Here is a 26,960-nt window from a genome sequence, read left to right as displayed (position 1 = left end):
TGGCACACAGCACTGCACCCAATTACGTGCTTGTTGAAAAGATTTCTTGACCTATTCGTTTAAATAATGATCGGGAGCATGGTTGTTGGTGTAAAGATACAAACTAAAATGTGTTAAAATGGCTCTACCAGATACTTGGGAGGTGGGTAATTGTCAAACATCAAGAGTCACCACCTCCATTTAAACGCACATGACACCAGACATAATAAATATTTAATACATTTTGTGAAGACTAACGAACATACTTTTGGCATATATTGTTAACAGAGGACATTAGAGGCATTTAGTTCTTCCATTTGTTTTACAGATGGAGAAACTGAGGTCTGGAATGAGGAAGGGACCTGCACAGGCATGAGTTAAAAATTTTTTTTAATGACTCAAGTTTATCATGATTGTGAATAATTCCTCGATCTAACGGTCTTTTGCTTTCACCGTAGTATTAATGAGCCATTTTTCTGAAAATAATGACTCACCAAGAGCAGGGCAGACTGACCAGCAGCCTTTGGGACTGCACTGACACCTTCCCACTGCAACCACAGCCAATTTATAACCAGTCTGTGCCACAGACCACTCACAGTTGGTCCTGACCCAAGAGGAGCCCAACCCCAATCAAGATGGGATAAGTGAGCACAAGCCGCCTGGCACTGCCCTCTAACCTGCCGTCACTGGGGGGCCTACTGCCTTATCTGGGAACTCCACCTCTTCTCCTTCCCTCTCCATAGCCAGCCAGGAAAACTCAGTCCAAAGAGGATGACCCCAGAGATGAAACAAGGAAAAGGAGCTAATTTAGAACACAGGCATCCTGAATCCCAATCCTTTATAATCCCAAATTGCCAGGCATTCCTTTGAATTTGAAATTGGGCGGGGAGATTGAAAACAGGAGTCATGTCCTTCTGGAAATGCATTGCCTCTTTGTTCTGCTGTAGTAGCATCAGAGATGGGGAGTTTTGTGATTATGGGAAAGAAGAGAGAGAGAAAGCCTTGTGTGTTGCCTGTAAAAAGAGTTCCAACCCCTCTCCAATAATCAACCAAAGGAAATGCTGGACCTCCTGATTCTCTGTATTGGTTCCTTCTGACCCCCAGGATACACAAGTACCTAGATCTAAACAGGCAGATTGAGCCTTTGGCTGGACCCTCCTGGCTCCCCACTCGGTTTGGCAGGAAAGAATCAGGACTGATGCAGCCTCAGGCAGGAGCTGAGATTTTCTTGTCCTTTGGGCCATTGGTTTGGGTTGGGAAGGAATGAAAGGCAGTAGCCAGGTAAAGTGGGTCAGAAATTCTTAAGCATGAGAGGAAGGCAGGAAGCAAGGTACTGCAGTATCTGGCAGTACTTCTCAAACTTTAATGTGCATATAAATTACTTGGAGATCTGCTAAATTGAGATTTTAATTCAGTAGGTTTGGAGTGGAGGCTAAGATTCTGCATTTCTAACTAGCTCATAGGTAGTGCTAATGCTACTGGTCCGCAGGGCAGGAAGGCTCTCGAAGAACTGGAGCCTGAGAGGCCCCTGAGTATTGCAGACCAAGCCATGATCCCAGCATGTGAATTCTCTCCAGCAGAGCAGATCCTGCATTTTTGGCATTGATGAAGGGTGCTCTCCTTTTGACCAAAGAAAGTTGGAAGGTGGGCAATTAGCAAGATCCTCCTGGTATTCTTGATCTTTGTAACAACCTGCTACAGCTGAAAGAGCATTTTTAATTAGACCAAATTATCTGGTTTGGCTGTCCACGGAAATCAAAGCCCCAGCTGAAATGTCTATTTCATTTTTTTAGTGTAGAGATGGCTATGTGCTGTGATTTTTAAGATGTTAAACATTGCCTATGGGCATATTTTATGGAGAAATAAACACACAGCCCAATGAGATGTATAGTGTGGTTTTAATATATTGTATATTCACTTATTTATGGGGAAAATAAACACACAAGCCAATAAGCTGTGTATTATTACTTTAATATATTGAATTTGTTTCATACCTATATATTTTATGAGGGAAAATAAACTAATAAGATACACGATATTATTATAATAACACATCTAATTGTTCTATATTAATTTATTTATGAAAGAAATGAGTGCAATTTAACACGACATAAGATTATTTAATGCAGGAGATGAATTCTATATTAAGACAGTTTAAGGGATTAAATTCCAGCTGAATAAGATGTGTGTACTTTCCACACTGAGGCACCAGTTAAAAAAACACGCGAGGGCCTGTCTAGCCCTATATGTCATGACCTATGTTGGCTTTTCCTGACAGTTGTTGCCTCTCCGTGCCTGGTACTCCAAATTCCCGTCCTGCTGGTCCAGGGGAAAGACTGGGAGGCCCAGGAAATAAACTGCTTTTAGAGAACCGCAGCATCTGCTAGGGAGGTAGCCCTGTGGTGTCTGTTTCTGAGCCCGAGAAATATTAAATAAACCTAAGCAGGATGGATGGCTTTCCAGGGCCCTTTAAATCTCCACGTTCCCCAGAACAAACCAGGAGGCAGATGGGGGAGATGGATCCTTTCTTCCCGCTTACCAGGTTTGCATGTAGCCGGGCAGGGTGCGGTGGGGGGATAGGAGGGAGTGTTGAGGTGGCAAATGAAGTTGTTGGCAAAGACAGGTAGGTTTGCATTTGGAGAAAGCTCTGGCAGGACTTCAAATCCCAGAGCGAAGGATCAAAAGTCAGGCTCGGCGAGGCAGACCCGGGCCTGCAGACCCGCCGCCCGCCGCTCGCCTCCTCCCCTTCCCACCCCCACGCGGACTTTCCGTCCATCTCTCGGCCTCAGCATCCGTTGGGCTCGTTTTTAAAATAAAACAAACACCAAAAGGAGGCTCCCTGGTTCCCTTTCTTCACTGTCGTCCGGAAGATCCGGAAAGGAGAAGGCGGGTGCGGGGACGGATCCCCTGGGCTGGACCCCGCGCATCTAGAAGCGGCTGTCATGGCCGCCACAATCTCTTCCCTCGCCCTCCCTGCCGCCCGGCCCCAGCGCCATTTTGAGCATCTTCCTTGCTTTCCTGTCTCCCTCCCGAGAGTCTCCTCGCTCCTCCTTCCCTCCCCGCAGGCCAAGCGCCTCCCGAAGCTGCCCGGGCCTCCCTGGGCTTGTCGCCCCGCCACTCCTCGGCCGCTCTCCCAACCCCAGGAGTCCTAGGGTGACTGCGGGGACCACAGAACATTGATGTCCGGCCCTGCTACATTTTCACCTGATCTCCTTCCTTGCCCACTTGGAGGCCAGTTACCGTCCTGGGCACGGGGCCTTCCTTCCCGAGAAAACCCCCGACTCCTACTCCACTCCTTGGCCCGGCCCATGTCCCCAGGCCTCGCGTCCCCAGGCTTCCTGCCTGTGGGGGTAAAAAAGCCCCTCCACCCCGCTTTGGGCACTGAGGCGAGAAGCCTGGGGAACCCTAGGCTCCCCCCAATTCAGCTGAACCTCTGCGCCCCGCGCCACGACTCCCAAGCCAGTCCCCAGGCCTCCTCTTTTTGCACCCTCTTCTGTTGGCAACACAGCCTCTCCCTCCACTCGCCCACCTTTATGTCTAAGCAGAGGCCTGGGAACACCCGCGCAGGGCCAAAGGCCGTCTGTTAGGCGGAGGCGAGGTGTTGGAGCTTCTAGCAAACTCCAGACTTTCTCCGGAGCTGCGGGCGGAGAAGCGGCGGCCAAGTAGGGGCACTTTTGTACCACCCGGACTCAGCCGGCCCAAGGCCAGACAAACCTCGCGCAGGTCCTGAGGGGATGCGGGGTGGGTCCCAACACAAACACTCGTTTTTGTATTATAAAGACATTTATTTAATCTATGAAAATAATGTACAATAAATACTTTTCCCTTTTCCTATTATTAAAGAATTTTAATAAATAATCTAAGGTCTAAAACTTAAAAAAAGGGGGGGAATAGGTTCCTCTAGTTGTTTTTTAAGAAAGCCCCCCCTCCCGGAGTTTAATTATTCCTGAGATTTCGTTGGAAGGAGTCTACCAAACGGAATTTTTCCGTTTTGATTTTAAAAAGACGCCCGAATGCCCAATATTTTAGAGGGAGAAGAAACGAAGTGGATTAAACGCTAATTCAATAATACCTGAATTGTAGCAAAACACATAAAGAAGTCTAAAGGACTTGGGGAGGAGCGTCCTCGGGTTTTCCAGCAGACAGCCGAGGGGGGCGGGGGTCGAAAGGGCCGGGAGGAGGAAACGGGTCAGGGGAACTGCAGGTCGATGGCACAGAGGGTGCTGGTGAAGAAGTCCAGCTCTTCCTCGGAAAAGGGAACCAGGCTGTCGAGCGAGCCTTGTAGGCTGGGGGAGAAGCCTCCGGACAGCTGGAGACAGGAATCGGCAGCGAAGAAGTTGAGGTCGGGCAGGAAAGGCGAATCCTGCCGCTCCGGGAAGGCGTCTTCTGGCAAGGGCTCCGGCTCCAGCCCGCCGGCCCCGCGCAGGGCGCAGCCGGGGCTCGGCGCACCCGAGTCCTCCACGCGAGTGGCCAAAGGCTGGCGGCCCGGGGCGCCCGGTGGCCCCGGAGCGACCTCGGGCGGGTAAGAGCAGGCGTCCCGCACCGCCCGCGAGGCAGAGTGGCAGCCGGGGCTGGCCACGGGCTCCTCGGCGGGCTCTCCGGTGTCCTCCAGGGCTCCCGGGCAGGCTGGCTCCCCGTCGAGCGGCTCTCGGTGCTGCGTCTGCCGCTTGTGCTTCATGCGCCGGTTCTGGAACCAGACTTTGACCTGCCTCTCGGTGAGGTCCAGCAAGGCCGCGATCTCAACGCGGCGCGGCCGGCACAAGTACTTGTTAAAGTGGAATTCCTTCTCCAACTCCAGCAGCTGCGTGTTGGTGTAAGCCGTGCGCAGCCTGCGCGCCCCGCCGCCCGCAGCCTCCTGCAGTCCCGGGCCATCTGCAGGGAAAGCAGGCTCGGCGTCAAAGCGGACCGCGTCCTCAGCCCAACCTTAGATCAGCTGAAGTAAAGACTTACCCCATCTGCCAAAAACAATATCAGTAGCAACCCCCCTCCTTCCCGCCTACCTAGGCAGCTCGCTCTCACTGCTTCTCCGTTCTTTCCCGTCTCTCTCGCGGGCAGACCCAGCCCAGGTCAGGGCAAAGCATTCAAAGAGCCGCCCACGGCCCACGCAGGGGGTAGGGAGCGGCTCCTCTTCGTCCCCAGAACCTCAGAGCCCCCCTCCCAAGTCCTCCGAGTGGACCTCTCTATTCGGCACTTTCCGACTCAGCCCGGAGAGAGGGTTCGTAAAGAAAGATGGTTTCCCACCCCTTTTCCTCCTAGCTCTCAAATTCCCCCTCTTCTCTTCGATCTGGAGAAGATGGGACTGAATCTTTTCCTGCCCCCAGATTCAACCCCAGCAACAACACATTCACTCCTGCACACAGATAAAGGTGAAAACCTCAATCGAATCCTTTTCTTCTAGCATAGAAAAAGCTCTTCCCCAACCAGCTTCCAAAAGCTACTGTAAGGACAAAAAAAAAAAAAAAAAAAAAAAAATTGCTAGCAGCGACCAGGCCTGAACCTCAGCGGTATATTCTGCTTCCTCGTCCCTGGAATCGACGGGGGCAAGGAACCCCAGCAAGCTAGCCACCTTTTCTACCTCCCCCATCGATCTTTCTCTCCCTCTCTTCTACCTGCCCCTCACCCCACCCCTACCCCTCTTACCGACCTGCTGGCGATCCGACCCCGGAGGCAGGGACGGAAGAGGCGGCCGGAGGAGACAGGGCGGATTGGCTGGGTTTCTTGGCGGATTTCTTCTCTTTCATCCAAGGGAACTCGGGGGCCAAGGGGGCGGCGGGGAGCTGCGGCGGCGGTAGAGCGGGCCCATCTTCGGCTTGCTTTTGGCTCCCGGGTCTCTGAAGGGTGGAGGCGCCGGGCTGGAGGCTGGGGAAGGTTTGCTCGAAAGGAGGAGGAGGAGGAATTAATGTCGACTCCTTGATTGATGAAGTTTGAAATGTCTCCAAGACAGCGGGGAAGGAAGTCAGACACTCGGCGAGCGATGGCTGGCTGTTTATAAACCCAATCTCCCTCTCAAATTCAAAATTCATGGCTTTCAATGGTGGGGGAGGGGGCCTGCTGGGGGGGGCGTCAGGAGGGAGGATCGGAAGGTACCCCCCCTCCTGCCCCCCCAGGTTTATGTGATGGAGCGATATGGGGAGGGGGAGATTTTGCTCTCTCTCTCTCCTTTTTTTTTTTTTAATTTTGGGCCTTTATAATTGTATATTGCTGATAAATACAAGCGTATGGGGACTCTCTCTATTAAACTCAGGACTCGGGTGAAATTGCAGGGAATTCGTGGTCACGGGACTGGCTTTGGCCAATGGCTCGTCTGGGCCTGGTGGAAAACAGAGAGCATTATTTGCTTTAATTGATTCAAAAACTCTAGAGGACCACGACCTGGACACCATGAGCCCCCCAGTCCTACACGCCATCTCTCCAATGCCTCCCTTTCTCCCGAAAAGCTAGAGGAACCTTTGTCTCGTGCCCTTCAGAGGATGGGAGGTTATGGAAGCCTGGAAAACAGGAGAATCTAAGGGAGAAATCTTCCTTTTTGCCAAATATTTTTTAATACAGTAAATTAATGCTTTCTTTACATACTCTCCCCCCTCACCCTCACCCTCACCCCCAACACACAAAAAGAAAGCTGAGGGAGGATCTCCATGTGGAAGGACAAGGTAGTAGGAAGAGGCTTCCACCCTTTGGGAAAGGTCAGTGTTAACGTGTAATACACTAGGAAGAGAGGAGATTTACAATCATCAGTACCACTATCCCCATCCCACCCAAAAGCAACAGATAAATCTTGGAAAATGACAGGCACTCCCAGGCTGACACAGAGGAGTGAGATAGATGGTGAGGGGTCCTTTTGGATCTCTGGCCTCTGTGGCTGTGTGGTGTCAGTTCCCTTCTCTGCCCTTCTCTGTGTTTGCAGTACTGCCCCTGCCCCTGGGTCCACCTGCCCTCCTCACCTGGAGGCATCTGCCATCGTCTATGATCCCCCCCGCAACAGGCAGGGTCTAAGATGTGTATGCACCCATTCAAACCTCAAGCCTGTATCTGCATTTATATCCAGGGACATGAACAAGAATGAAGGTAGCCACCAATTGAACTTAGAGCACTCTCCAAGCTCAGGTCAATGTATGGGGGGAGGACTTCCCCCCTAGGACAAAGAGACTCCTCCTCCCATTTTTGCCATTGTGCTAGTAAAAAAAAAAAAAATCCTTGGCAGGAAAGAATTCCTTGAACACGGAGGGGATGGAAATAATGACCACTGAGATGATATTCCATTTCTGGCCCCTTGGGAAAGAAATTTTTTTTTTTTAATTTGAGGGGATCAAGATAGTCTGAACTTCAGAGAGTGCTATAATTTACTGGAGGGAGGGGGCACAAGACTCAGGGCCCCAAGCGATCGGTGGGAAACTAGATCTCAAAGCAGAAAATGAAAAGTCGATCTGGGGGAAGATTTTTAAATAAGTGGGTCAGAGGGATGGAGAGGAGATGAGGCGATCAATCTTAGCCCCCTGACAGCTCCCTCCGATGGCATCAAAGAATTTGGCTGTTTGGGAAAGCAGAGGGAACAGCAGAAATTCCACATCCCTTTAAAAGGCCTGGGGGTGGGGGGTGTTAGCAAAAGAGAAAGGTGATTCCGGGAGAGCGGGAAACAGATGGGAAATGGGAACAGAAGGAAGGGCGCTGAGTTGGGTGGAAAGTTTGTCTGGAGAACTCCCACGGCTCTGGCCTCCCCTCCCCCTCCTCGCTCTCTCCTGCCCAGCAAGGAAGAGAAGGCTGGTTAGCAGAGAAATGGCAACGCAGCCCTGAGCTGGAACTGGAAACTTTCTGTTAATGTAACAGTCCGTGGGTGGTGGTGAGTATTTAACAACGACAGAGAAGTCTGAGGGGAAGGGTGGGGGTGGAGGAGAGCCAGGATGGAGGAAGAGGAGCTGGAGGTAGGGGCTGCAGGGCCAGGGGTGGCAGGCGCTGGAGGGCTCAGAACAGAGAGAGCTGCTCTGAACTGGACAAACTGGCCAGAGACAGTTGTGTCCAGCTCCAAAGCTAGCAATTTTTGCCATTTGGGGGTGGAAATGGGGATGTAGGTGGGGATGGGGTTGTGGGTGGGGGTGGACACAGAAGAATCCAAGTAGTTGTCTGGAAGTTGTGCATTGAGGCCTGAGAGAGGATTCTCCCTCTGGCCACCCGGTTGAGAAGCCCTGGAAGTTTTTTCACAGCCTCTTCAGCTGGCTGCAGAGCCCAGAACGCTCCTCTCAGAAACAACTCTGGCAGAGACTGTCCCTGCAGGAAATACGGCTTTCTCTAACCCTGCTGACAGATTTTACAGCCAGATTAGAGAACAGCAGAAAACTTGGGTGTTAAAAAGGGCCAAGAGAACCCTCCTTCCCAGAGACACCGCTTCCCCGCCCCTCTGTTGTGCTGTGAATCTTACAGAACAGATATTTTCCCCATGACTTTGGCTGCTTAGCTAGTGCCTGGAATCTCGCAGAGAGAAGGGCAGGGGACACCAAGCCCAGTCAGCCCTTATTTTTCTTGTTTGCAATTCCAGCTTCAAGCCAAAACTCTGTTTTTCAAACTGGAGCTAAATTCTCTCTCTTGGCCTGCCTCTCTCCTGCTAGATACATAATCCACTCCACCCCCAGAGCCAAACATGGCGCTTCATCTAGTTACATCATTCAGAAAATGATATTCAGGGAAGAGGAAGAGAGAGAAAGACAGACAGAAAGAAAAACCGCTGAGCGTTATTTGATCCCAGTCAAACTTTGCACGCTCTTATGCCTTTAAATTATGGCCTGACCCAATGCTAAATTGCTTGCTGCTTGAATGAGCCCAGTCCAGTTAAAATCCTACTTGGTGGTGGTGGGGGGGGGTGTAGAATTCAGGTTGCTTTTTTATTGTTATTTATTGTTGCATAAAGACTGTAATTACTAACCTTGGACTGCCAGGAAGCAACATAAAAATGAAAATCAGCCCTCGCTTTAAGGCTGAGGGCCTGGAATGATTCTCACCCACACTCCCCCCTCCCCCCTTCAACCACCACATCACTACCGCCAAATATATGCTCCTAATTAAGCAATGCGGGTGCATCGCTTACAATTAGAATTATGCAACTCTTCAGCAAGCAGCCATCGCTTCTCTTTCAACGAATTAGCTCCATATTTCAGCCGCCCTGTCTCCTCGCTCTTATCGGTTCCAGCGACGCGGCGGTGACATTTCATCTTTGACAGACCCTCTCTATCCTCGTTCCAATGTGATAAAACTTTTATGGAACCCTGGCTAAGAAATGAAGTTTTCCCAAGGATGGTGGAAACAGAGCCTCACATTAGCCTAGGGACCATTTTATTTACGCTTGGATCCAGCAGCTTCTCCCACCCTCCTCCTCTCTCCTTTCCCTGGCGGGGGAAGTAGAAGGCGCTTCCTCTCCCTCCGCCCCCAGTTTTATTTAGTGATTTAATTTCACTTTAGTTTTAAGGTTTGACCTGAGAAGCCTAGGCCTCATATATATATATATATATTTTTTTTTAGATTAATCATTTTCCTTTGTTTTCATTTTAGACCCAATGGTGGTTGGGCTTCGGGTCATGTGACGACTTCTTTGTAGCTCCGGAAGAGAACTGTGAAGTTTAGCTTGCATGGAAGAAGCACTAATACGCCAGATTTTTTTGTTGCTGGGGGAGTGTGTTGGGGGGGGTGGCGAGGAGGTTGTGGCCAAGGAGTGAGGAGACAAAAGGTCAATGAAGGAGAAAAATTGAGAGGCAAAGAAGCCAAACAAAAAGACCTAGAGAGAGCACCCAAGAGTCCTTTCCCCCACAACTTGTTACTTAAATCTTAGCTAAAGAAGTTGGCAGCATGTTCCAGGCTCCTGTGAGTGACAAAAACTATATAAACCTGAGACAGCGAGGGGGAGGCAGGGGTCTGGGCAGTGAACAAAAAGGCCAGAAGAGGGTCTTCAGTGTCCTTCTTCCCTTGGGGGAAATTGAGCAGTCAGCAGCCTCCCTCTGCTATCTAAATTGGACTACCAGGACAAGATAAAATTGTTAACAGAAAGTTTATTCAAGAATTGTTTGACAGACAACCCTTTTAAGTAAGGAAAAAAGTAACTACGGAACAACAAAGAAAGTTCCAAGAGGGAATTAACTCTAATTCTACAAATTCAGGACTATACAGTGACAATTAGGAGCTGAGTTCATGCCTTTTAGAACTAATTACAATTGCTCATAAGTACGAATTTAACATAAATCTACAGCTCTTTTCTAGAGTACAATAATAACTAAAATAGCTGTTTTTACATGACAGGAAACACAACGTCCTTTATAACAAGTAAATACTTAAAAAAAGTACAATTTTTTCCCTCATATAAATACATAATGTAGGGGGATAAATAATACAAAAAAGAAAATATTTTAACAGGCTATAACCAATAAATATATATGAAAATGTTCACTAGAACACACGCTTTTTGAGCGATGCTGGACTCCTACAGGCCCAGGCATCTCTCACAGTTGTTTTTATATCCATTAAAATGTAAACTCTAAGTGCAACAAAAGTGTCCTGTCAGGAGGTTGAGCAAGGCACACAGGCCCAGCTGCAGCCCCTGCCTGGGACAGACAGTTTGTTAAAATATACCCTGTTTTCACGTTAAGTCAAGAGAGCAACAGAAGAAAATAAAATTGTAGAACCTCGTGTCACCGATTGCTTTCTGTGGAGAGAGGGGGATGGACCTGGAGCTGAGATGGGAGGCAGCAGATTGGACAAACCTTAAGTCCTAACGACTTGCCTGCCCTCACCTCCCAGCTTTTCCATAAAAGAAAAAAAAATATGTATTTATAATATAGACAGCTCTGACTTTCAGGATCTCTCACCATCCCTGAGCCCTCTGAAACCATAATTGATGGGGGTGGCATAGAGATATGAATGTCCTAGAGCAGAAAAATATGGGGCTGGAAATGCAGGGAGTGCTGAGTAAACCTCAAATAGATGGGAGGAAATTTGAGGCTTCAGGGAAGTGGGAGGGGGTGGTGTTTTGTGCCCTTGGATTTGCAATGTGTGTGTTTTTTTTTTTTAAAGGGGAATTGGGAGGAAAAAATATCAAGATTTGGGGCAACTACCCACAGAGATGGAAGGTAAGTCGGTTGGTGATGGCCTAGCCATCCTGTCTGTTTTTTAAAATGTGCTTCTCTGCCTTGTTTCTCTATCTCCTCCTTCTCTCGAGCAAGCGTGGAATTCCAGCTGGCTATTGCTGGAGCCCTAGGCTTGATAGGGTCATCTCCAATCTGCTGTGGATTCCTTTCCGATGGGTTGGCAGGCAGATGGAACAAGGGCTGGAGGACTTAAAAAAGCAACTTCTCAGGCCAAGGGAGGGGAAGGAGCTCCAGGCCTGTTCTGGCCAGGAAGCCTGGCTACCACCTCCTTGCCTCCTCTTTCAGACCTCCAGGCTGCCCCCCAGAGCTCCACAGCCCCTACCTCTCCTGGCTCTCGCTCACCCTATGACCTCGCCCCTCCGCCCTCCCTCTCCCATCACAGGTGTGTTAATTTGGGCGCTTCTTGGATTCTACCCTGAGGAGGAGGCGCATGGTGAGAGGAGAGGTCTGTGTAGGTGGGGTGGGGGTCGCAGGGTCCGTGGTGCTGGCTGGAGGCCATAGGGGGCGCCCCGTTGTAGTCCAGGTTCCCCGAAGGGTGGTGGGAAAGGTGGTTGAGGCCATAGAGGGAGGGACCGGCAGGGGGCGGCAGCGGATCCGCGTAGCCGCCCCCGCCCACGTACACCGGGCTGCCCTGCATCGTGGGCGTCCCGTAGGCGCCCCCGTTGGCTTGGAGGACGTGGGGCTCGTAATCGGGCGCCGGGGTCGGGGGGTACTTTTGCGGGGCGCCGCAGCCTTTGAGAGGGGGCTGGTAGTTGGAGGGCAGCGCGTAGGCATTCTGGTGGGCTTTGCCGAAGGCGGGCGGGGACGGGCTTTCGTAGCTCGGGGTCATGGAGTGTAAGGCGTTCATGAAGCCGGCTGTCGACTGCATGGGCTGCGGGGGGCTGCCGGCGGGGGAGGGGCCCCCCGACGACGAGGCCAGGCCCTTAGCCTTCTGGTCCTTCTTGTACTTCATGCGCCGGTTCTGGAACCAGATCTTGATCTGTCGCTCGCTGAGGTTCAGCAGGTTGGCCATCTCCACGCGACGCGGCCGGCACAGGTAGCGGTTGAAGTGGAACTCCTTCTCCAGCTCCACCAGCTGCGCGCTCGTGTACGCCGTCCGCGCCCGCTTGGACGCCGCCGAGCCCGGGGGGCTCTTGTCCCCTCCCCCGCCGCCCCCGCCCCCGCCCCCGCCGCCGCTGACTCCGCCGCCGCCGCCACCGCCGCAGACCTCCGCTGGATCCGCGGGGGAGGGGTGGGAAGGGGAGAAAATGAAATAAAAGATAATTACTGAACACGCCGAAATTGAATGCATCGTTTCTTAATAAATCCAGGCCTGGACTCGGAGCCCCCGCCGCCCTCCCCTTCCCGTCCCCGCCTCCTCCTCACTCTCCCCCCCCCACGCCCGTCGCATTAGCGGACACTCTATAATAGTGGCATTTATTAAGAGACCTGTTCTCCTCTCGCTGCCCCAGCTTATGAAAATTTGATCATGTCACGCAGACAGAGCCGCATGGCCATTTATTTAGGCCTGGGTTGTCTCGCGCCCGCTTTCTCCCCCCCATCCCCAGTTCCAGGTCTGGGAAGACACTCCCCCCCCCACCTCGCCCCATCCTGTGGCTAGGGTGGGTGGCTGAGGAGAACCCTAGGGGGAATTTGGACATTCGTGAGCACGGCCCGGAAATGTGGCGCGAAGAGACTGCCATGCCTGGAGGCCGGGACTCTGGGCCGCCCGAGCAATTGTGATTAATACCCACAGTAATCATACTTAATAATAATCAATCGTTGACGACTCTGCGTCTCCTGGCAGCGTCTCCTGGCTCCACAGCCTTGGAAGGGCTGAGGCCGAGCGCCTGGCCTTCTGGAGCTCTCAGAAACTCAGGTGGAGGCGGCTGGAGGGAGAGGGTGTTGGCGGGGTCAAGGGCCATCAGGTGGCGGGGGGGGGGGGGGGGGGGCGCCGCCGCCTGATATTGTTCCCAGGCCGCCGCCTGGGCGCCTAGGGGCTGGGTGCTAGAATAACAGTGACATTCCTGGCCCGGACAAAAGCTGACGACGAGGAAGGCAGAGAGCTGGTACCTGTGCCGGGGGAGCTGTTTTTCAGCTTGGACGTTTGCCTCGACTCTTTCATCCAGGGGAATATCTGTTTGGTGAGGGTGGAGTTGGAGCCGGGACCGCACTTGGGGGGGCCGCTTTTGCTGGGCCCGCCCCCGTTACTGCTGTTGCTAGTGGCACTGGTAGGTGCGGCGCTGGGCGGGGGCGAGCCGGGCGGGGCGGGCAGGGGCTCCGGGGCCAGGCCGGGCCTCATGCAGCTGCCGTTGAGCTCCTTGCTCTTGGCATGCGGGGCGGCGTTGCCCAGGGACTGCAGCGAGCACGCTGAGCGCTGGTAGTCGCTCTCCAGGTGCGTGGCGGCCTGGAAGGGGGGTTGGGGGGGACCGTCGTAGCCGAATCCATTGCTGCCAGGGTACGAGGAGAAGCCTCCGAAGAGTGCAGCCGCGGCGTTGTCGTAGTAGGTGGCTTTCTGCATCGCTGGGCGAGGCCCGGGCAGTGGGTGGCAACTTGCAAGAGCCTGATACCCTCACGACCGGACATTGGCACCCGCGGGGGTCACGTGGCGCACCGGACCCCCCCCTCCCCTTTCTGCCCCCCTCCTCCCGTGTCTGTTTGTAGCGGCTGACCTGCGGGGTGAGAGAAGAGACACAAGGGGGAGAAGAGGACTGGGGCTCGAATCCATCTTAGAAACTGAAAAGGGAACTGACATCAATAGTTTTTTCTTCTCTCCCACCCCAACATCTTCACAGCAGATGCTGAGGCCACCTCCCTGACCTGAAATTTTTCTTATTTCAACGCTTTAATTTTAAAGAAAAAGCCCACCAGTTTTCATTGCCACTTAAAAAAATAAGGACTCCACTCGTTTGGGGACTGCCTAGTATAGAATCTTACTACTGCAAGGGCCATTGCTTCTCTCCTGCCTGCATGCTAGCTCCTGACCTCTCCTCCTCCCTCTCTCTATCACCACCCCCCCAACTCTGGGATATGGTGGCTCAAGAAGGAGGGGAGACTAGAAGACTCCAAAATAAAAGTGTCATCAACACCCTCCTCTGAGCTAAGGGGCCTCCTGCCTCCTGCCTTTGCCTCTTTCCTTGTCCATCTAGGTCTCCTTTACCCAAGCAGAGTCTAGCCTAGAGAAAACACAGGATGTCCGAAAGAGACAGGAGCGAGAAGCCAGTTGAGCAGGGAATCTTCTCATGTGAGGGATCCTGTCCGTCCCCTCCCACCTCATGAAGACAACAGCAGCCTGACCTAGAAACATCTTGAAGATTTTTAACCTCCAGAGCCAATGGAACTGCGCCTCCTCCATGGCCTGCTGCAGGTACCACTGCCTCCAGTCTGAGTCTGTGCTCAGCCAAGTCTGGGAGCCTGCAGCGAGCGGCCCCCACGGGGGCCCCAAATGGAGCAGGCCTGTTTCGATTTCCCTGGCCAGGCTGGGTGGTGCTGTGACCATTTGGCCCAGGTCCCCTCCCCTTCTTCATCAGACAATTTTTTCCCACCCTTTTCTTGACAGTCTGTTTCCTTTGATTTCTCCAAAAGAAGAAAAGAAGAAAGAAATTGGATAACTGCTGGACTTTTCTACCAAGACATGGGAAAGTGCTTTCTAAAAGAGAAAAATTTTCCCTAGGAATAAAGTCAACAAAACAATCTAACCAACAGTATTCTCTGGGTTGAAAATGGGGTACCCCTGTTTACCTGTTTACTGAAGTTCTCCGAGGCAAAAAAAAAAAATTCATTATTTTAATGCAGGCTTTTAAAAGTGTGCCAGAAAAATAAAACTTCAAGCTGTCTTAGGATTTTGTGTATTTCTTCTGAAATTTCTGACTGCATTTTCCCCCCCTCCTCCATCTGTCTTCCCCAACCTGTCACCATCACTTTTCATAAAACTTCCAGACTGACCCTCTCTTCTGAACATGTGAGTTTGGACTATGTAAATCTCATTCAGCCCAGCTGGTTAACTCCAAAGAAAACTAAAAATAGGAAAATAAAATAAAAGGAGTATGGGTGAAGGAAGTCCCTCCTACACATAAATCCCCTTTTTAATGGCACAGATTTATGCTCAAAAGGGAGTGGGGGTAGCCCTGAGCTCCGATTGGTTTCTGGGAAGAATTTGTTTCTGAGAAATACACATGGGTCTGCAAAGCAGCAGGTCCTTCCAGAGAGGAGAACTGGAGTTCAATTGACCAGGCTGACCCAATCCCTTTATTATTATTACCATTACCCTCTGATGATTTAACCAAAATTAGCTTCCGAGCAGCCCTGGCTGAAGGGGGAATTAATTAACAGGCATCAGTTGAGTTTGTTATTAATAGATAAGAGAATGAAATAAAAACGTTGGAGGGGGTTGGCTGGCTGGGCCCTGGCTTTATTTAGTCTAAATGATTGTTACAGCAGTAATGATGATGATGATGATGATGATGATGATAAAACAATAATTTGACTAGACGCCTGGGGCCGAAATTCCTGTCGTTCCCCCTGCAATAAACCCGCAAACCATCGCAGGACCGAGGCCAGGCAAGTGTGGGAAGCGGAGAAGCCAGAGACGCGATAGGAAAGAATGGAGACTCCGCCGGCGGCGAGAAAGGGCCGGGAAGGTTTGCGGACCGGTTGAGCCCCTGGCTGCCGCCGCCGGGCTGTCTCGGCCGCTGCTGCCGCGGTGGCTGGCGACTAGCTATGCTGGCCCAAGGAGACGAAGAGAAGGCGTACAGGATGCCAAAAAGGTTAGCAGCGGCAGGTTCCAAAACACCGGACGAGGGCCGAGCCCTAAGGGCGGCAGCAAGTTTGGGCGCTGGAGGTAACCGAATTAAAAGGCGCCTTAGCAACTCCGCTACGGGACTTTGCCGGGCCGGCTCGGCTGGAGGGCGCAGAGGCCTGGCTGACAGGACAGTGAGAAGGGGGAAAGGTGCCCTGGGGATCCGAGATCTGGGGATCCAGGAGAAGAGGGGGTGGGGAGCAGCTCTGCCAAGCCAAACACGTCTATTTCCCTTGCCTCCATGTTGGAAAAACCCAGGCTCCATATGGCTTCTTGGGAGAGAGGGAGGGAGGGAGAACCGTGGCTCCCGGCTTCCCCCCAGGGTCTCGCTGGAGAAGGGCGGTGAGCCACCCCAAGAACCCCACCTCTCCAGGCACACCCCCGGAAGAGCAGGGGAGAGTAACAATAGCTGGGGAAGCCCCGGGAGAGGGGATAGGCCACCTTCCAGGACTTAAAAAAAAATTAATGGGAGGAAGAAAAATAAGAGAACAAGAAAGGAAGAGAGAGAAATATTAGGCTCTTCTTAGCAGCCGGGAGAAAATTCAGCCCTGGATCTGGCTGTTGAAAGAAAAGGGGAGAAAAGGAGAGAAGCAGGAAGAGAGAGGGAGAGGGAAGAGAGGGAGGGAGGGAGGGAGAGAGAGAGAGAGTCGCTGCGTGGAAGGAAGCTTAAAGCTTGTGAACTCTTCTTGAACCGAGATTGGAGTCATATGGGCCATAAATCATTGAGACATACTCTCCGCCATTCACAAACTGATAGCCTATTTCAGTCCAGCTTACCTTAGCCACCGACGAGGGGAGAACAGGCAGACATAATATATATTCACATCGAGCCCCAGCGCGAGCGGCAGGCGAGAAATCTCCCCTCCTTGAAGGCAAAGGAAAAAAAGACCACTGTTTAAAGCTGCGTCGCCCCCCCCCCAACAGCCACCCCGACTCGGGAGCCCGAGGGGCAGACCGGCCGGCCGGAGGAGCCGCGCGGCGTCCGCTTCAATTCTCTCGGCTTAGGAGCGGGGGTGCGCAGGAGGGAGGGGGTGGGGGAGCGGGAAAAAAATAGAAGACCGAAAGGTGCTCAGGCGGGCGGCTCAGCTCGCCGAGAATCCAGCTCCAGGCTCGGCACGGCCAAGCCGCCACAGTGTGGTTGCCCTATAAGACTGGTACGCCCTACTCTCCGTAACAATGGCCTCTGCTTTTGCACAGGGAAAAAAACCACACAGACACACACACTCACTCACACACACACCAGCTCACACACACCCCCACCTCTCCCCCTTTAGTGAGCTTAGATGTCTGATAAGGAGGGAAGGTGATGGTGGTGTTGGGGGAGGGGGGAAATTTTTAAATGCCCCCCACAAAGAAAAGTGAGAAAGGGAAGAAGGTAGAGGTTTTTATTTTGTTTTTGTTTTTAAAGAACAGGAAAATTTTGAAATTAAGATTTTGGCGCGGGAGGAAGAGGAGAGCAAAGGAAAGGCAAAGGCGGTGCAGTTCACAGCTCTCCCAACCCCACTAGTAAACCATTATGCTAATTGAGAAGTAGAGTGGGGAGGCCCAGTCAAAGGCACCGGCTCGCCTGGGGGTGGGGGTGCTGGGTGCCCCTCTGCACTCATTCGCAGTGGGAACACCAGGACTTTTTTTTTTAAAGTAGTTTCACTGCTTGGGACTGGTGGCTGGTCTCCCGCCCTCTAGCTCTGGCTCCCTCCTTCTGAGTCTCTCAGTCTGTTTCTTCTCTCCCCCACACCCTTTCTATTCTTCCTCTCTCCGGAAAATCTCCAGGCCCAGTTTCCAACTGGTAGGGGGGAAGACCAGACCTTTTTTTTTAAACCCCTCCCTTTTATTTTATTTTATTTTATTTTTTTTGAGAACAGACAACAAGCGGTGAGTGATTATTTAAAAAATCCAGACCATCTTGCAGGGGGAGGGGAGTTGAGGAGAGGGTGACAAAAGGAGGACCCTGTGTTTAGCTTGAGCTTCAGATGAGGCCAGCAATAGAGAGGCTATAAGAACTTCACGGAGAAGTTTCTGTTAAGATTCTCACCTCCGGATAGGCAGAAGGGGCTAAGAGGTGATAAGGACATTTGTACTTCTAAGAAGATGAGAAGAACTAGCAAAATGGCTTAATTTTAAATGCACTGGCAGAAGAGCTGGAGGATAGTTATTATTATTCAGAGCAAACCTGTTTGTTTCTCTTAGCGCTACAAAATTTATGACTCTTGGCACAAGTGAGGAAGACTACAAAAGCTAAACTTTTCTTAGGGTGTGTTTGAGAAGGGCAGGAAAAGGCAAGGAGGCCTGTAGGAGGAAGACAGGAGCCAAGAATGTAGGTGTCTGCAGATTTGGGGAGGGGGTGGGGAAGAGCCATTCCCGGTGGAGGAAAAAGACAAAAAGAGCACCAGGACATTTCCAAAAGCAGGCGTGTTTGCAACTCTGCCTAACTGCTGACTCGGGGCCTGGGGATAAAATAGAAGGCAGACAGTCTCTCTTTTCTACAAAGGCAGCTTGGAAAACTTTTCTCTTAACTTCGTGTAGACAGAGCCAGCCACTACTACCCTGTGACCTCCTGGTTAGAATACTTGGCTTTTGCCTTCTCCATCTGGATGCACCAGGAGAGATGGGACTGGGAGAACAAAGGTGAGAGATGGTTTCCAGCTATTGTCTCCCCTCCAGGAGATCCTATCGCTCCCCACTCACAGGCTCTGCTTTGGGCTAAGAAAGGGTCCTAGTCTCACAGGGAGTGTTTCCCAGCCTCCTCCAGCCCCCACTTCTTCCAGGCCCACAAAGTCAGTCTTCCTGGGCTGGGGCAGCCAGTTTCCTGGGGCCCTGCTGAACAGGGGGTGGGAAACCGATGGGCTCCCTACCCTCCAGCAATAGGAACCACATGCAGAGCCTCCCACCGTGATGTCCTGAGGATCCTATCACCTGCCTAGAGAGTTGGTGGCTGAGGGAAAGGGGGAAGAAAGGTGAGGATGGAGGGTGGGAGCCATTTTTCTGTGTTTATTACTAGTATCAAGAAAAGAAAATGCCCAAGCTGGACCCAGTGTTGGGGCTCAAGCCAGGACCCTCAAAGAGAGCCCTTAGGGCTGCCTAAGTATGTGGCTGCAAGGAGTCTGTCCTGAGATCTCTGGACCCTGGTTAGAGACCTACAAGGTTGGACCCAAATTAGCTTTGGGCCTGGTAGGGTGTCAGGGGCTTGGGCCAGGGCTTCCAGGGGCTGAAGGGAACTATTACCTTTGAGCTTTCTCTCTCACTCCCCAAAATGAAGTCAAGAATGTACCTCAGACCCTCCAGCTCTCCTAGCTGTTGCTACCACTGTCTAGACAAGGTCATTGTGAAATCCAGAGAAGAGAAGAAGCCAGTCACTTGTGGGGCTTTACAGCTTTGCCTCAAGGAATAAAAAAAGAGCCCAGAGGGCACTCAGCCAGCTGTGGGCCTGCGAGGCCGGGCTGCAGGAGGATCCGGCCTGGAGCTGAGCCGAGCGTGAGGGTGGAGGAGTTTTCCAGATGGACCCCTCCCCTTTCAAAGCCTCCTTGACTCCTTGTGGTCCCTTGTGGCTACACAAGAAGGTGGGGCGCAGTGGGCTGGGAGCAGACAGGAGGACTGGGGAGTAAGAAAACTAACCTGGAGAAAAATTTCAGAGGACATGCACCCCCAATTGTGGTAGGAGATGGAGTGGGGGCTTCTTAATTCTGGAGAGCAGAGCGCATTTGAAATGCTTGGGAGGCAATGAGATCCCAGTTTGGTTTCCTTTTTGCCTTTTTTCTTCCTTTCTCGGCAATTTCTGGCTGGTGGATTGTCCCTGACTGGGGCTGGGAGGGTGGGGGTAGGTGGTAGAACAGGCAGCTGGAGAGCACACATTTCATTTCAGGTTAGGGACCTTTCAAACTTCAGGGGACAAAGGCGGGGCAGTGGGGAGCTTGGGGTGGGAGACACCAGAGGAGTCTGAGAGAAAACTTCGGGCTCTGGAAAAAAGAGGACGCAGAGGAGTTTATCACCCCTGACACTGAAGTCATGATTTAGAGGAGACTAGAAAGAGAAGAGGGGACGATTTCTTTCTGGATTCAAGGAAGGAAACTTGTGTGTGTCTGTGTGCATGTGTGTGTGAGAGAGAGAGAAATTGAAAAAGAAAAATTGAGAGAAAGATTAAGACAGAGACCTTAGTGTAATGTAATAAAGGCAGAAATTAATAATAAAGGTAAAAATTAGAGAAAATGTTTCCCTTCATAGACATTTTTTCCTCTCCGATTCAGTTTCCACAGAGCCAGAGCACCCACTCTGGGACTCCCCTCCCCCACTCCTAATCCATACCCACTACCAGGGGACATGGAGCCCTTCAACCCCCTTGAGCGATCACTGACCACCCACCCTTCGAGACCTTGAGGGGATCATGTCTGTTTCCCTCCCCCCAAAAAAAATCCATCAAAGAGCAAACAAAAATTCTCCTCTCAAGAAGGACAAACTGGCTGACTCCTTTAAAATCGATTTCTGATATCAAACTTGGAACCACCAAGGACCCTGCCTCCACTCAGCAAGCCTCAAATTCGCAGGGCCTGCAGGGCACCCTGACAAGCTGGGACCTGGAGCCCAGGCCAGGCTTAGCGATCTGTTTCCTTCTGGTCCTGCCTGGGTTCTGGGTCCCACACTCTTTTCCAGCTTCAATGCCCAACTTTGTGGCCGCGGCAGAGTCGTGGAAAGTTCACACACGCACCCGAACCTCCGTCTCTTCTTAAATATTAATAAAGATTTCAAAGCCAGGGGTCATAAACTGGGAATTGCTGCTGAAGACTGCTCTTGGTCTTCAATCCCCACCTCTCTAACGTGCCTGGAGCAGGAAGGAACAAAGCAGCAGCAGGAAAGAGAAGATTCGGCGCCTCTGCAGAGGCCCGTGTACACCCAGCTCAGCAGAAGCGGGGATCGAAAGAAAAAGCCCGCTACTGTTGGAGAAGAAAAATCCAAGCTGTATTCTCTCTCCATGCCAGGCATCGGGGCGCGAGAGGGAGGCAGGAAAAAAACAGGGCAGCTATGAGGGTTTGCAAAGTCTGTCCACTCGGCGACAACGGAGGCCGCGCCCGAATGCGCTGATGAGCGGATGGCGGTGCCCAGGGCCAAATTGCGAGTCACAGAGAGGCGGGCGCGTTGTGGGCGTATGGGCCCCTTTTGAATCAGGGGTACCGCCTCATTTAGAAGCTCAGTCCTGGCCTGGCAAACCCCAGTCCGGCGGATGTTAGGACAAAGGTGGGCAGAGTGGAGAAGGCAAGAGGGAGAGGGGGGAATCCTGAACAGCTTGGGGGTGGGGTTGCTGGGGAAGGGAGGGATAGGCAGGCAAGAGAGGAACAGGGGCCCAGCCCGCTGCGAGTGACTGCGCAGGTCTCTCCTGACAGATTGGATGTCTCTCTCCCAGTGACCTCTGTTTAGCAGACAATAACTCACAGGATTAATGACCAATCAGCAGAAGGCCTTCGAATTGCCTCCAAATATAAAACTCCAAAGTCAGAACGGGGTAGGGCCAGAGTCTGGGCCTGCCAACCCTTTTGTTTTTCTCTCTCTCACTCAAAATAGGGTTTGGGGTGAGGCTTTAGGAAATGGATAACCTGGCCAGAGACTCTGATTTCCAAAACCCCAAAGATGAAGTTGTTTCCCATCTTTTCCCACTTCCTCCCCCAGAACTCATATCCCTGACCACACTTCCCAAGGCAGTCTGGAAACCTCCCCTCCCCTGCTGGCCTCCTCATATCCCTGATCCTATAAGAAATATCCCTTCTCACAACCATGCAACTTCTGAGAAACCCCCATCCCTTTTGAATTTTATCCTCTCCCAGTTGGGGGAAAAAGATGGGAAATAAGGGCAAGAATAGGGTGGGCGGGGGTTAGCCACCTTGCAGGCCTCCTGTCCTGGCTGCCCTAGGAGGGGACCTGGTATAGTGCTGTGGCACCCAGTGTGGGAGCCCTCAAGAAAGAGAGGGTCCAAAGGCCCAGGGTTCAGGGTGAGGGCAGGGCAGGGGGGCTGCTATCACAGAATCTAAATTCTGAAACCACAATTCAGTCCCTGGGCTGGGTAGCAGGGACTTCAAAAGCTGCATTCTGAACAAACCCCAGCCTCAGCAGAGTGCCTGGCAGGGAAAGTGCCTTGCTCTGTGAGGCTGAGCCCCCCTTCCTTAGCCCCCCTCCAAATGCCAATCCCAGCCCAACCCAGCTAGCCAGCCTCCTCCACTGCCTTCTATCTCCATTGCTCTGGGCCTGGGCTTCTCCTCTGCTGAGAATAAGTACACCTTCAGGAGGAGGAATGGTCCTGATTCCAATAGATTTCCTACAGCCAGTTTGAGTAACCATCCACTGATCTGGGCATATACAAACTCCCTTTATATTGCAAATAAGCATGCAGTAACATCCAGATGCCCACAGAACCCCAAGACGCACAAGGGAGTTGCTCCGAAGCAATAGAAAGTTACTCAAGGTCAGAGCTGGGGAGAACTCAGAGAGTGTCCTGTCCCACCCTGCCACTGTTACAGATAGGGAAACTGAGGCCCAGCCCCAGGAAGTGATTTGTCTAATGTACTTGGGATACGCTTGGGAGGCGGGAGGCTTGAATTCTATGCTGTCCAGATTGGCTGTGTCATCTGAAGCAGACAACTCCCTGAGCTTCAGTGTCCCCTTCTGTGAAGCCAGAGCTCACGCGCGCGCGTGCGTGTGTGTGTGTGTGTGTGTGTGTGTGTGTATAGGGGAGGGGTTGGGCTAGATGATCTTCTGAGGTCCCTTTTTGGACAGACGGTCTGTGGTTCTCTGTGTGCTGATGTAAAAGCCAGTGACGATAAGCAGTAATAAACTGAATTCAGACAATAATGGACATCATCGAGGCCAAATGCAGAGTATTTCCTCTTGGATTTAAATGCTTACACCCGTGCTACTGAGTACCAACCCCACTCCTGGTCCTCCTTGCCTTGCCTCCATGGAGGCTCCTGCACTGGTTTTTACTACTCTTCTGTGTGGGGGGTGGTTTTTCTCTACCTTTATCACCAAATCAAAACTGCTATTTTTGGACACAGCAAGCTGAGCAGTAAATAATTAATTTGTATAATTAGAGGAGGAAGGCTTCAACCTGGCAATTTTTAACCAGGAGTCAATGCACCCATTGTACCAGCCTGGCCTTCTCACCCGACCCCCAACTCTGCCCACACACCTACCAGCTTCCCCAGTGCCTCCCCCAAGTTGGAGACCGGCCTTCCCAAGATGGCCAGCAGGGTTCCTGGAGCAGACTCTGCTCCCTCCCCAACAAAGTTCCATTCTCTGCCTTGCTCCCCAACAGAAATCAGTCTGCCTGCAGCTGCCCCTCGCAGCTTGCTTTCACTACCCCCTAAAGCTGTGCTGGGCTCCAGGTCCAGGCTCTCTGCTCTTGGGACGCATGTAATCCACCTCCCCAGCTCAAGATGCCCCAACAATGCCACGAGTTTGCATTTCAAGAAACTCCCATTAATATCAATTTACTTCACTGAAACCTCGGGTTCTTCATCAAGTTGATGATTTATGATAAAATCAATTAAATTACGGCCACTTAGGGCCCAGCCGCTTCCTCTCAGATTTCATTGGTGCGGGGCCCAAGTGTCTGGTGGAAAAATGCAAGTTTAGCTGGAGGCGAGGAAAGATAATTCTGCGGCTGAGAAAATTTAATGCAAAACAATTTCCAGGCAAAGCTGGGCGTCTGGACAGAAATGCAAGAGCCACCAGTTGGCCTGCGGAAATAACTATCTGAGGGTCAAAATATTTTTCTCCCACCCCCATCATCCTGCATGGCTCCCTCGCTCCGTTCCCCTTTGTGCTCACTTGCCCCCTCCCAAGCACAGACTTCGGGGCGGGGGGAATCTGAGCAGTGATGGTGGAACTCATGCCTGCCAAGGCCTGGCCTTAAACCATCATCTCCCCTATCATCTCAGGCCTTTTTCTCCTTTGTCCCTCTCCTCCCCACTCAGCCATGCTCACTAATTCTTCAGTCTCCTATGGCAAAGTTAAAGGTTCAAAGTGAAGATCAGGTGGCGTGGGCAGATGGCACAGAGGGGCCAGGGGCCAGGCCAAGTGGGTTCTGCTGCATATGGCTGTGGGACGAAAGAAAGCACAGGTGGGAACAAGCACTATCCATGGTGAGGGCACTGGGCAGCAAAGTCTGTCCAGAGCTACCCCATCCCAGAGTACCAAGACCAGAATACACTGAGCCTCCCTCCTGGCTCCTTGCGTGCCCAGTCACAGAGCAATGTGCACCCGACAAACCCCAACCCCAGCACACATGCGCCCCAATGTGAGATGCACTCACACAATACACAAACACACCTACGTGTGTGCATGCCTGCACACTGTCCTTACACCTCACACACACCCATCACATCCTGTGCCTGCAAAGGACGGTTCCCACCATCTCCCACATCTGGGAAAATAAATCCCAGCGAATCAACCTGGCATCGCCTCCCACTCCAAGAAGAGGGGCTTCTCCCGCCTCTGCTCTGTTTGGTTTTTGGTTTCCAGAGCAGGCACGGAGTAAACACACAGCTTCTCTGAAGCCATAAATCACCCCCTCTCCTACTTCTCAGTTTAACACCCGGCCTCAGCGCAACCTCTTGTAGTTTCAGCTTCAGATAACGTGCTAGGCGCTAAAAGGTTCTGCCATGGTGGCAGCTGGACTGTGGGAGCAGGGCCCAAGCATCCCCCCACCCCAGCGATGCCCCTCACAACCCACAGCTTCCAACTCCCCTGGAAAACCCTCCACAGCCTCCAACACCCTTCCTGAGCGGGAGAGCTTCCTCATCCCCTAACCCGGTTCCTGTCCACACACCCACACAGACAGCCCCACTTTCCTCCACACTGCCCTGCACACCAGGACCCCTCTCCCCCTTCAGCCCCTACCTGCCTCTCTATAAGTTGCCCTCATCTTTGTCTTCCACAATTCGGATCCAGCCTCTTTCCTGACCCGAGAGAGGCCTGGGGACGGAGGTCTCAGCCACCACTACTCTGCACCCGGAGCCAGGCCCTGGGCGTCCCAGCTCAGTTCCCCACACTTACCTGTGCGCTCTCCCGCTAGGGTGCGGGCAGCAGCGGGCGGCCGGGAGTGGGGCGCGCGCGGGAGCCGACAGCCAGGCCCGGGTCCCTCGGCCCCACCAGGGGCGCCGTGGCCGGCGGCATCCCGGTCATTCAGACCCCGCAGCCCCGGAGCGGCCCGCCTAGCGAGGGGAGAGGCCCGGAAGCGCTCGCCCCCGCCCCCGGCCCCGGCTTTGTTCGGCCTTCGGGGCCGCGGGCCGGCGAGCGGCGCGCGGGTGCTGCGCTCGGGGCGCGGCCGGCGCCCCTTTCCGGAGAAGCGGGGGCTTCCCCCTCCGCGAGGGCCCGCTTGGGGCTGCGAGAAGCTGGGCGGGCCTGGCACCGTGGCACCGAGCTGCAGTCGGGGCTTTGAGAGTGAGCCAAGTTGCCAGGCGAGAGGAGCGGCGACTGACAGGGGGCACGGCGAGGCGCGGAGAGCGCCGGGGGCGCCATGGCGGAAGGCGGGCGCACGGGCGGCTCTTCAATGTCACCAGCGAAATGGGTTCCATATGTCCAGCCCGGCAGAGAAGGGAGGGGAAGGGATAGAGTTCTGGGCAGGACAGGACGGGGGAGGGGGGAGGGAGGGTGCGCAATGGAGGGAGCAGTGGGGAGGGGGTAATGGGAGGGAGAGATTGGAGGGCGAGAAAGGTTTGCATTTTCCATTTTCCCATGCTTAGGCTGGTAGGAACTTTCTTTCCCTTTTTTCCTTTTCTTTCCTGAAAGATGGGGAGGAGGAGATTAGTGAGGGTAGCATCCGTTTGTTCAGGCTGGAGGTTCAAGGGAGGAGATGTGGATTGAAGACGAAAGGGAAAGTTCTTAGGCGGCTGGAAATCAACTTTTCCCCTCCCTGAAGAGGGAAGGAGGAGACAAAACTACGAAGGGGAAGAAAGGCCAAGGAAAGATCCTAGGGTCCAGGTGTGAGGGACTGACCCCAAGCACCCCTCCTTCATGGCGGAATTTTGTTTTGGGAGATTCTAACCATTAAGTTACTGGTGGTAGTGGTGGAAGAGGGGATTGAAGCGCCCAAGACATCTCGGCCATTCCCTGACACTTCAGCTCCTACCCCAGCTGCCTCACACCTGATTTAGCACCCTCAAGGGCCTCCTCTAGAGGCAGTTGCTTCTGGGATGGCCTCCCCTTTGGGCAGCTGTCTATAAAGAAAGCACAGTCTGGAGGAGCTTCCAGACCCTGCAGCTCTCTCCCCTCTGTGCAAGCCAACCCCCCCCCCAAGAGGGTTGGGCTCTTTTTCCGCGTTCTGCCCCTATTTCTCTCTCTCTGCCTTTTCTAACCATCCCTGTCGTTTCTGTCTCTTTCTCACAGCCCCTTTGTCTTCTCACACTCTGCCTCTCTCTGTGTCTCAAGTGAATTTGAATTGAGCCTTGCAAAGGACTTAGGAGTGTCTCCAGAAATCACTCCTGGGCTCGATTACTAGGCTGCCCCTCTCCTTGGGGCAACATGGAGCCCTTGGCCTCAGGGCCCTTTCCTCTGCAGGGAAAATCCACCCTTCTGTCTTGGAGACATTCTCTTCTACAGAGAAGGGGGCAAAGTGTGTGGTTTCCTTTCCACTTCCCTTCTTCTCACTTAACTCTGTGTGTATGTGTGTGTACGCAAGCAAGCTGTGGGGCTCCTTCTTCTAGAATCACCTCCCTGCCCCTCTGACTGGCCTTTGTCCCCACTCTCCCTGTCATCCTCTCCTTGGGCTCTGCCTTGACTTCCCACTTCACAAAAGGGACCCTGCTGTTTGCGCTCTCTCTCTGGGGCCCTCTCTCTTTCCTTCATCCTCTCTCTCCCCACCTTTCTATCCAATTCCTCTGGTCATGAAAGCATTGGCAGCCCAGCTTCTTAAAGGCACTGGAATAAAGACTATAATTATATAAAGTGGACACCAGCAGAGTCTGGGGAGAAGACAGAGTTAGCAGCTTTCCTGAAGCCCCTTGCATCAAATGCCTTCTCCCCCATCCCCTGAACAGCACAAAAGCAAAGGGGGTGTGCGTGCAGAACTGGTAAGGGGCAGGGTGCTTCATGGCTAAATG

The 26,960-nt window shown here is 52.6% G+C and overlaps 3 protein-coding genes and 1 long non-coding RNA gene across 4 annotated transcripts in view; 1 reads left to right on the top strand and 3 right to left on the bottom strand.

The window, feature by feature from the left end:
• Positions 1–3,749: 3,749 nt before the first annotated feature.
• On the bottom strand, positions 3,750–6,012 carry HOXB2 (homeobox B2). The gene is made up of 2 exons (XM_004434626.3): positions 5,624–6,012; positions 3,750–4,851 (listed from the first exon to the last, which is right to left on the bottom strand). Exons 1-2 carry the CDS (start codon positions 6,000–6,002, stop codon positions 4,169–4,171), a joined length of 1,062 nt encoding a protein of 353 aa, XP_004434683.1. The 5' UTR covers positions 6,003–6,012; the 3' UTR covers positions 3,750–4,168.
• Positions 6,013–7,572: 1,560 nt separating this feature from the next.
• On the top strand, positions 7,573–12,223 carry LOC106802540 (uncharacterized). Its single transcript, XR_015554708.1, has 4 exons — positions 7,573–7,816; positions 11,029–11,084; positions 11,485–11,535; positions 12,074–12,223. It is a non-coding gene; the product is annotated as an uncharacterized LOC106802540 (long non-coding RNA).
• Positions 9,991–13,708, bottom strand: HOXB3 (homeobox B3). The gene is made up of 2 exons (XM_014790781.2): positions 13,155–13,708; positions 9,991–12,314 (listed from the first exon to the last, which is right to left on the bottom strand). The coding sequence occupies exons 1-2, from the start codon at positions 13,600–13,602 to the stop codon at positions 11,479–11,481; spliced, it is 1,284 nt and encodes a 427-aa protein (XP_014646267.1). The 5' UTR covers positions 13,603–13,708; the 3' UTR covers positions 9,991–11,478.
• The window catches only part of HOXB4 (homeobox B4), a 25,592-nt gene continuing 12,336 nt past the window's right edge, over positions 13,705–26,960 (bottom strand). The window contains exons 5-6 of the mRNA XM_087441030.1: positions 16,657–16,744; positions 13,705–13,753 (exon numbers count right to left, since the gene is read on the bottom strand). The gene's annotated coding sequence lies outside the window, so the exon portion shown is untranslated. The remainder of the gene's footprint in view (positions 13,754–16,656; positions 16,745–26,960) is intronic.

Source organism: Ceratotherium simum, chromosome 16 (genome assembly GCF_057802395.1).
Source record: "Ceratotherium simum simum isolate JZ-2026a chromosome 16, ASM5780239v1, whole genome shotgun sequence".
NCBI lineage: Eukaryota > Metazoa > Chordata > Mammalia > Perissodactyla > Rhinocerotidae > Ceratotherium > Ceratotherium simum.
This window is presented reverse-complemented; position numbering and strand designations above follow the sequence as displayed.